We start from the raw sequence: 10,229 nt of genomic DNA, 5'->3' as shown, positions 1-10,229 counted from the left end.
TGAATCCTAATTCCCCAAGCAGATTCTTCACACCAATCATCTCAGTTGCAGTATGAGCCATAGCTCTATACTCAGCCTCGGCTGAAGATCTAGCAACTGTTTGTTGTTTCTTGCTCCTCCAAGTTATCAAATTTCCACCCAAGTAAGTACAGTATCCAGATGTCGATTTCCGATCAATTTTAGAGCCAGCATAATCAGCATCAGAGTACCCTTCAATTTTTAGATGACCATTTTTTTTAAAAAACAATCCTTTTCCCGGAGATTTCTTGATATATCGAAGAATTCGAATAGCAGCTTCCCAATGAACTTGTTTAGGCTTATCCAAGAAACGACTAACCAAACCAACCGCAAAAGAAATATCAGGCCGTGTCACTGTCAAGTAGATAAGTTTCCCAACAAGACGTCTGTACTTAGCTTTGTCCTCCAAGAAATCTTCACTCTCATCCCAGACATTCGGGTCAATATCCATAGGAGTATCAACCGGCTTCGTTCCCAACAACCCGGTTTCTTTAAGTAAATCAGTAGCATACTTCTGCTGAGACAGAGAAATTCCATACTTGTTGTGAGCAATTTCAATTCCCAAGAAGTACTTGGGACGTCCCAAATCCTTAATAACGAATTGTTCTTGCAAGTATGTCTTTGTATCAGCAATTCCTTGTACATCACTCCCAGATATAAGGATGTCATCGACATAGACAACGAGAATGACAATTCCAGAGGCTTGATGGCGCACAAAAACAGAGTGGTCAGACTTGCATTGCTTAAACCCAATTTTGCTGAGAACACTACTAAACTTGTCAAACCATGCCTTCGGACTTTGCTTAAGACCATAAATAGCCTTCTTAAGACAACACACCTTAGTAGAATCCTCCCCCTGAGCAACATACCCGGGAGGTTGCTCCATATAAACAGTTGGAGATATATCGCCATAGAGAAAAGCATTCTTCACATCAAGCTGATACATAGGCCAAGAAAGATTAACAGCCAAGGAGAACAAGATGCGAATGGAGTTCAAGCGAGCGGTGGAAGAGAATGTCTCAAAGTAATCCACACCATAAGTCTGTGTAAAACCTTTTGCTACAAGGCGGGCTTTGTACCGATCAATGGTACCATCAGCAAGAAACTTGATAGTGAACACCCAACGACAAGAAACAATAACAGCAGAAACATGAGCAGTTGCTAGAACCCAAGTGCCACGAGATAAAAGGGCACACATCTCCTCATCCATAGCAGCCTTCCAATGCGGATGTTTGAGTGCCTCAAGGTAAGAAGTTGGAATAACTGTAGAGAAAAGGGAAAGAGCAAAAGACCGAAAAGAAAGACTCAAACAGGCAAAAGAGACATAGAGAGACATTGGATGGCGAGTGGTACAAGTACGTTTACCTTTGCGTATAGCGATAGGTAAGTCATCTGTGTTGGCAGGTTGGTCATCCTCAGAATCTGCAGAAGAAGATAACTCGGGTGGAGAACATGAGGCCGGTTCAGCAACAGTCTCTGTAACTGTTGCGGGACGAGGACGACGGGCATACACTTGTAAGGGTTGAGTAGGAGGAGAAACTATCGCCGGTATAGGCAAAGGAGCAGAGTGTAACTTATTTGGAGACGTAGTGCTAGTATGAGGAAAAAATGGAAGAGATTCAAAGAAGGTGACATCGGCACAGACATAGTGACGTTTGGTAAGAGGGTCAAGACATCTATACCCTTTTTGTGTTCTAGAATACCCGAGAAAAACACACTTAATAGAACGAGGAGATAACTTATCTAACCCAGGACTTAGATTATGAACAAAACAAACACACCCAAAAATGCGAGGAGGGACGGGGTAAAGAGGTTTGTCAGGATGAAGATACGAAAAAGGAATATCTCCATGAAGCACACTAGAAGGCATTCTATTAATGAGAAAACATGCCGTAAGAACAGCATCACCCCATAACCACTTAGGAACCCGCATATGAGACATAAGAGTACGAGCAACATCCAAAATATGACGGTGTTTTCGTTCTGCAACTCCATTTTGTTGGGAAGTATGTGAGCAGGAAGTTTGATGAATTATGCCACGAGAATCACAAAAAGATGAAATAGATTTTTGAGTGAATTCAAGAGCATTATCAGTGCGAAGAATACGCAAATTGACAGAATATTGAGTTTTTATTTCATGATAAAAAGAGCTTAGTATAGCAGGGACTCCAGTTCTCTGTTTGAGCAAATACACCCATGTCATACGCGAATAATCATCAACCAAGACCATAAAATATCTGAAACCCCCTCTAGACTCAACTCGACTCTGACCCCAAACATCACAATGAACAAGCTCAAAAGCAAAAGAACTACGTTTATCAATTCTAGAAGGAAAAGATGTGCGATGGTGCTTGCCCAACTCACAAGACTCACATTGAAATTCAACAGACGAAGTAGGAATTAAACTGCGAAGACTAGACGGCGACGGATGACCAAGGCGACAATGCCACTGATATGGAGTCACGGTGGCACAGAGAGCACGCGAAGGTGTAGGAATACCAGAATCCAAGTAGTAAACCCCGTCACGCTCATGTCCTCCACCAATCGTCCTCTTCGTCTGCAGATCCTGAAAGGTAACAAAGGTAGGAAAAAAAGTGACAGAACAATTGTGAGTTTTGGTAAGTTGACTAACCGATAATAAGCTAACGGAAAATTTAGAAGCAAACATGACATTGTCAAGAGTTAATTGAGGAGTAGGACGGACAACACCACTCCCCGTCACCAAAGAATAGGTGCCATCAGCGACACGGACAGAAGGTAAGGATGAAGGAGTAAAAGATGTCAAAAGAGATTTAGTACCAGTAATATGGACAGAGGCTCCAGAATCTACCAACCAAGACTTACCATGAGACACGGAAAACGCACCTGCAGAAGCAACTATAGGAGAGGCTGCACTAGTAGATGGAGCAGTACCAGATGACAAATTGATGGATTGGATCAGTTTGTCGTATTGAGCCCGTGAGAGCGAGACCGTATCATCACTGGAGGAAGACTGAGGATCAGGAACAACTGTATGAGCCCGACCTGGTTTGCCAAAGGTTTTCCAACAATTTTCAGACGTGTGGTTGGTTCGGTGGCAATACTCACAATAACGATCAGAACCGCGACCTCGGCCACGACCTCGTTCACCACTACGGCCACGACCACGACCACCGTAAGAATTTTGACCGTGAGCATAATTTTGATTCTGAACAACCTGGCTGGAGGGCGAAAAAGAAGTACTAACATGAGAATTCTGACCGCGAGCAGCCATGGCAGAAGAATTAGGTGAAGTAGCATCATCGGTACGACCAGTGGAAACCCGCAACACACGAGATAAGGCATTGGATAATGATGGAACATTATCACTTGATAACAGGCTGTCACGAACTGGTCGGAGATTAGCATCCAAACCTGATAAGAATTTGGCAACCATGAACTCTTCCCACTGTGTGGCCCGCTGAGTGACAGAACAGGATAGTGGATGATAAACAAGAATTTCATCAGCAAGTCCCTTGAGTGTAGAGAAATAGTCATTAACTGTTTGGCCAGACTGAGTATGAGAGAAAAGTTTCTCATATAACTCGAAGACACGAGATACGTTCTTGTCATTGGAATACATCTGCCGCAATGTATCCCACATGGCCTTAGCAGTTTCTAAGAACATGATATTCTTACTAACCGAGTCTTCAAGACTATTCAAAAGCCAAGTCATGACAGCACAATCGTCGGCACTCCAGGCATCATATTTGAGATCCGTAGAAGCAACTGGATCACTTAGAACATGTGTTTTCTTTTTCTGAGAGCCTAAGAACAATAGAAAGGCACGAGACCAGAGAAGATAATTGGAACCATTCAATTTTATGGTGGTTCCTAGGGCAGCGGATTTTGAATCAGACATGATGTAAAAGGATTAGAAAACTCAAACCCTATATAGAGAATAGACAGCAGCGGTGGCTGAGAACAAAAGCTAGAGAGGGAGGCTGTGCGACGGGGAGACCCGAGCAGCAATAGTAGTGCCAGCCGGAGAGAAGGACGGCCGGAGATATGAAGGAAAACAAAGAAGAAAAAATTTTCTGATGTGGAAGATCAGACAATGCTGCAACCACAGAGCATACTTATAGGAATAGAAAAAAAAAAAAAACTATTCATAAATACGTACAGTACTATTCATAAATACGTACAGTACTATTCATAAATACGTACAGTAGAAAAAATTATCAGGTATCTAACATGCTCTGATACCATGTAGAGAATAAAGATATAAAACATATTGAAGAAGAAGAAGGAAGGTATATTTATATTGGAGATGAGAGTACATATTTATATGTAAGAGAACTATCACAACTAGGAACACTAAACCAATGTGGGATACTTATTACTATTCATAACAAACCTTAAACGAGTCGAACTTAATCTCTAGTAACATATTAATTTAGAAGTTTTTCCTAGATTTTTAAAGAGTTCGAGCTCGAATAGCATGTATATATATGAACATCTAACGAGTTGAGTTCAAACTCAAACTCGAATTCAACATTATCGAGTATCACACGAACCGAGCTCAAATCAAGTTCGAGCTTGGTAAGTGGGCGACAAGCCAAACTCAATAAATGAGATAGAAGCTCAAATCGAGCTTGAACACTCGAATATTTAAACCCGAGCTCGAGCCTGCTAGTATTTGACTTGACTCGCTTTGTTTACAACCCTTTTAGTATATGTCTTCCTTGCGTTATCCTATCGTATGGTACAACAAGTTGTACAAAAAATTTTGTGTTTATTTAATTACTTATCGTATTATTCATTAATTAATTTAAATTTACTGATATATATAATTAATTAATCTATTACTCAGACAACGAAAATAAAAGTCAAAATACACATACTAAAAAATTGGATAATTTTTATCTTTTTACCTTTAAATATTGCATGACAAATTGAAAATGTAAAGGATTTGTCATTAAAAAAGTTCAAAAGGGAGTTATGCATCATTTTATCATGGAATTTTGAAGTGAAACATTTATTTAATGACAAATTCATTTCTTAATAGGACACCTAAAGAAAAACGAGGGAGTATTTCATTGATAAACGATCTCCTCAACTCGAAGAATAACTATTTACAATAAAATAAATAGGGAGCCGGAAACATCTTATGCTTAGACATCTCTTCAACCAAATGTTATAAGCAGCATATAGCAACTCCTATACACTTAGTCATGTCTCTACAAAGAAACATAAGATATTTACCAAATTTTGCTTGATTGCGAGAACAATCAGCTGGTATTTGTAACCTTCTGCAAATCTTCCTCAGGTCTGTGTCGTCTCCCAAGTCATCGTTGCCTCGCGTTGCTGTGTTAGGAGCCGTAACATTCGTTGTGAGCAGCGCAAAAAAGAATAAATAGGATGACAATGCAGAGTCATACACCACAGAGGATCAGCGAATTTGCGTCCTTCCAAGAGATGATGCCCCGATTTCACTTTCAGTGTTCTACATAACAGTAGGTATTTGCAATTATTAGACACCATCAGCTAAGCTATCAGCAAAGATATAAGTAGAACTAAAATTTAGGGTTATTCTATATAATTATAGTCCAAAACTTAAATATAGTACAAATATAGGCTATATTTATCTCCATTGTTCACTTAAGAGAGTTTTTGTTGGTTTTTCAGCATTTAAAAAAGCATTTCAAGTTGTTTGTAGGCATATAATTGGTTTTTATGCTTGTTTCTTGAAGACACATCGGCTTAAGATTGGCCAATTTTTTTGACTTGGGCTATTAAGTGAACAACGAAAATAAATAAAAGCTAGTATATCGGTAATATTTCAGTTCTGGCTAAAAAATCACCAAGGAGTCAAGTTGGCTATAATTTAAAAATAACCCTGAAATTTATGAGTAAAATCTTAGAAAAGGTACAGCATGTCAACTTTTTAGTGATATTGGTGGAAGAAATGTGGATTAGCATCACCGCATTTCTTCACTAGGATTTGGTTAATCAAGTTTGAAGCTCAAAGAGCCAAGCTAGAAAGTTTCATGATGACGAAGAAATTAAAATAGTCACCTGAGATTTAGGTGAAGGGAAAACATTCCAGAACCGAAGTGTTTCATCTCCTGCTCCTGTTACGATTGTCTGTAAAGAAATTCAGCATAAGAAAAGAGCATCACTAGTGACGAATGATGTCATCTTTGGTTGGTTAAAGGAGAACCACTGAAACGAAAACAAGAAACTACTGGTTTTCCTCGACATACCTGCCCATCTGGTGAAATGGCAAGGTAGAGTACCCTGTATGTATGGCCTGTTAGAGTAGCCAACTGCATTGAAAGTTAACTCGAACTTATTAGGTGATCACATAAAATGAAGAAGAGAGTTGAGTTCCAGAAACACGTTTTCTTTGTCATGCTTGATTATCTTACCTTTGACATTGAAGGATATCTCCACACAATTATTTGGTTTTGAGAGTAGCCATGGGTGCTCACAAGTTCATTGACATTCTTCGACCACACAAGATTGCACACCTGGAATAGTATTCTTTCAAGTCAGGGTGTAATTCTCACAGCAACGAATAAGAGCTTTCGGTTGCTCAAAGCCTCCTTTGTTAGAATTTTCCTTGAACGTATAAAATACTTTCTTTCTTAAAGCAGGATAACACAAAGCAATAGCTCTGCTAAAGTCATTGCATTGAGATCTGTACTTGAAAGCTATGAACCCATATTCAAACCAACACAGATAGCAGCTCAAATCACAAAAAAAAAAATGGAAGTAAATCAATAAATTCATCCATTCTTCAGTGAACTGAGGTCAAGTGAAATTTTTTTAAGACCAGGAGGTCGTAGTAGTTGCTATCTAGCACAAGGTTTCATGACATGCTAGAGGATTTACCAAAGAGCGATGACTATCATAAAACAAGTAAAACGATATAATGATATGAAGCTATCACAAGAAGAACAAGCAGGTTACCTGACTTCCAGTATCCATGCAACTTAGGTGTGTATTAGTAGTTGTATTCCAGAAACGAATGCATCGGTCAGCAGTGCCACCCCCAGAAGCAAGGAGTCCATGAAGATGGGGCGACCATGCAATTGCTTTTACAGCAGCACTGTGTTCACAGAATTTTAGCACGGGCTGGGTCGAATGTTGATTCCATACGAAAAGCTACAATGCAAAGCCATATAAGGTATGACTGAGTTATTGACAACAATAAACAATTGTACGGAGAAAGGAAGAAAAAGTAACTACTTACTCTATTATCATTTCCACCTGATGCTAATTCTCGATTGTCATAAGACCACTTCAATCCACAAACCTAAACCAAAATTGCCAGGAATCAGAAAACACAAGCCCCCAAGATCCAGAGTAGGACAGTACTCTGTATAGTGTGAGCTACTGCCCTGAAGCAAAATATACAAAGAGCCTATACCTCTGATTTATGTCCGCTTAACTTGCTAACGTAATCTTCCCGAGCTCGTATATCACGCTGAAGAATACTTTTGTCGCGGCTTCCTGAAGACAATGAGGATGAACTCCAGGCTAGGGCTCCAACTCGCATCCGATGTCCGTCCATAGTTCTTATCCTCTTGCAACGGGAGGCATCCCACAGCTGCAAGCATATGATCCAACTCCAATAATGAGGATTCAACAATTAAAACACCGAGGCAAAGAATAAGATTCTGCTCAGAAAGTACAATCACGGATTGGTTCATGCCTGCTAATAGCAGACTAACTACATGTACAGTGGAACCATTTGAGTTGGATGCACCACAGATCAATTTCTTTAATTAAAACAGGAGTGGTCACAACCATGCAATACAACGCTAGTACCATTCTGAAACTTGCAATTTCCTCATCATTAAGATAGAGATAAGTTTTCAAAGGTAACAGCACTTCGAATGTATAACTTTGCCATCCTCCATAAATGTAGGCAAACAAAGCTAGGGAACTAAATGTTTGTGTGCCACTCTTATTGTTAATGAAACATCCCTCATGATCAGGTTTGGAGCTAGGATTTTAAGAAAAGGCGGGCGAGATTACAAGTATCATTCGAATCATAGTTACACCAATACTAGACAACCCAACACTTGCGGAGTTTCATTATGGGGTATAGCATTCATCAGAGAAAGAAATACGAAAGACAAAGCAGTACATGTATGAGATGCTAAATGCTACTCGATAAATATGTGCACCATCAACATCCCAAATCAAACAAAGAGTCTAGTCAGGATTTGGACCTTAAGGTAAAGGTATTGTCGTTCACACAAGTGTTCCAACATAGTATATATTATACAACTCCACGTGGATAACAGCATTCTAAAATATTCCAAGAAATGGCATTGAAGGTGAATCGAAATTTTTAGCAAATAACAGGTCAGGAATATTTTCAAAACATACTTGGAGTTTCCCATTGCTAGTTCCAACAGCAAGATGTGTATTGCGTTGCGCCCAGCCAACAGAACAGACGCTATCATCAGATCCTAAATCACACAACTTCACTACCTGCACAAACATGCAAGAAGACCAATCTCATCATTCATGAAGGCAACCCGACCAAAAAACAAATGAACAAAGTCTTTACCTTGCTGCTAGAAGCATGCCACAGATAAACACAGTTTCCCAGTCCCACAGCCAGCACATTATGGGAAGACCAATCGACGAGGTTAAGATAAAAATCATCTTGCAGAGCAGGTGCATCCAGAACCTATGCAAAACGGAAATTAATTCGAGAAGTTTAAATTGCAAGCACACTCGCAAAACAAGGCAATCAAATTCACCATAATCGTTGTCCAGAAAACACTGAGGCCAGGGAGTTTACTTTTGAGGAACAGCCTAGATAGATAAAAAATACTAAAATAGTATAGACTAATCCATTGTTTAATAAGATGGATTGGAACTTTTGGGATATCCCAATGCTCTTGATAATTTCTATCATTTGAGCTAATTTCGCTTGATTCATATCTTATTGAAAGGTAAGATTGGAGAAATCCTAGTAGTGAGGATAAAAATACTCAATAATGTATCTTATCAATCATGAAAAGTAGACGCCTCTCAGGGAAGAAATCTACTCAACGATAATCAGAATCACAATACAACATAGAGAACCAACCACATACAATTGAAGACCATAGAAAATCAAACACACTGCGTAATAAAGGTCACATATAAGCCAAAAACTTAGACAATGACAAAATCCAAACCCTAAGATGAGGAATCATAATTCAATTTCCTAAATCGAGTGTAGAAACTAAACTAATACGAAAACGAAGAAGGTAGGAAAAGGAGAAAAGAAAAGAAAGGAGCTTCAACACCTTGCCAAAACAAAAGTAAGATCCAACCTTGTAAGGAGACCTAGGAACTTTCCGGGGAGCCTTAACAGGACTGTGAGGAACCCCTGGGAGCTGATCATCGAACCCAAACGGCGACAGGGAATGCAGAGATTTCCTCGTTTCAGTCTTGTACTTGAAAATATTGCAATTCGGAGGGCTAGTCTGGAAAACACTACCGTTGCTGGTACTCCGGCCGCCAAATCTCCCACCGGAGGCAGATTTCTCAGGCGTCAAGGGCTGAAATCCGCTGACGCATTCAGGTCCGAAAAGGGCGGACTTTAAGAGGTTGATGTAGGCCGAATTGGAATCTTCGGAAGAGGCATTGGAGCTGGAATTAGGCAGATTGAAGAGGGCGAAATTGGAAGAGGAGCGGCTGGGGATGAAGCGATCCCCGTAAATTGTGCGGGAGGAAGAGGGGCGGCGGTAGGAGGCGCCGAGAAGCTTCGGCGGCGGAGTTTTGGTGTCGGGGGAGAATGTGCTCGTGCTGGGGGAATCCATGTGGTCGGAGATCACGTGGGCGGCGGCGGCAGCGGCAGCGGCGCGGCGGTGAATCGGGTATGCTTGTGGAGGAGATTGGTTGGATTTTCCCGGGAATTATATGTGAGAGTAGAGATTTACTGCGGGAGAATAAATGTATACCTGTAAATATAAAGCGTTAATGTTAATATAATACACACCAAAATTGGCCAAACTCTGTTAACTGACTACAATGTTTATTTTTTTCTATTTTTTTTTATTTTTTTGTGTGAGACTAAACAGATTACAATGATACTATGATAGTAATTACACAACAATGGTAATATGGGATCAATTTTGGTAATTTGAACCCAATTTAACTTAGGAATGTTTGTGTGATTTTCTATTTTCTTTCTTTATATTGGATAAATAAATTTTTATAATAATATATGGGATTAAGTT

General features: G+C 39.8%; 2 protein-coding genes across 3 annotated transcripts; both read right to left on the bottom strand.

Moving 5' to 3' along the window:
• Positions 1-2,492: 2,492 nt before the first annotated feature.
• On the bottom strand, positions 2,493-4,303 carry LOC130994633 (uncharacterized). Of its 2 annotated transcripts, none has more exons than XM_057919694.1 (2): positions 2,884-4,303; positions 2,493-2,584 (listed from the first exon to the last, which is right to left on the bottom strand). In XM_057919694.1, exons 1-2 carry the CDS (start codon positions 3,896-3,898, stop codon positions 2,547-2,549), a joined length of 1,053 nt encoding a protein of 350 aa, XP_057775677.1. In that variant the 5' UTR covers positions 3,899-4,303; the 3' UTR covers positions 2,493-2,546. The 2 variants fall into 2 exon arrangements, with proteins under 2 accessions (XP_057775677.1, XP_057775676.1); XM_057919693.1 differs by having other exon boundaries at positions 2,515-2,584; positions 2,863-4,302.
• A 747-nt stretch (positions 4,304-5,050) lies between these two features.
• LOC130994632 (B-type cell cycle switch protein ccs52A-like) lies at positions 5,051-9,948 on the bottom strand. Its single transcript, XM_057919692.1, has 10 exons — positions 9,321-9,948; positions 8,564-8,686; positions 8,380-8,484; positions 7,412-7,591; positions 7,235-7,297; positions 6,952-7,146; positions 6,408-6,509; positions 6,243-6,305; positions 6,055-6,123; positions 5,051-5,482 (listed from the first exon to the last, which is right to left on the bottom strand). Exons 1-10 carry the CDS (start codon positions 9,807-9,809, stop codon positions 5,429-5,431), a joined length of 1,443 nt encoding a protein of 480 aa, XP_057775675.1. The 5' UTR covers positions 9,810-9,948; the 3' UTR covers positions 5,051-5,428.
• Positions 9,949-10,229: the final 281 nt, after the last annotated feature.

This window comes from Salvia miltiorrhiza, chromosome 7 (assembly GCF_028751815.1).
Source record: "Salvia miltiorrhiza cultivar Shanhuang (shh) chromosome 7, IMPLAD_Smil_shh, whole genome shotgun sequence".
NCBI lineage: Eukaryota > Viridiplantae > Streptophyta > Magnoliopsida > Lamiales > Lamiaceae > Salvia > Salvia miltiorrhiza.
The sequence above is the reverse complement of the archived record's forward strand: the minus strand, read 5'-3'. Positions and strand labels throughout refer to the sequence as shown.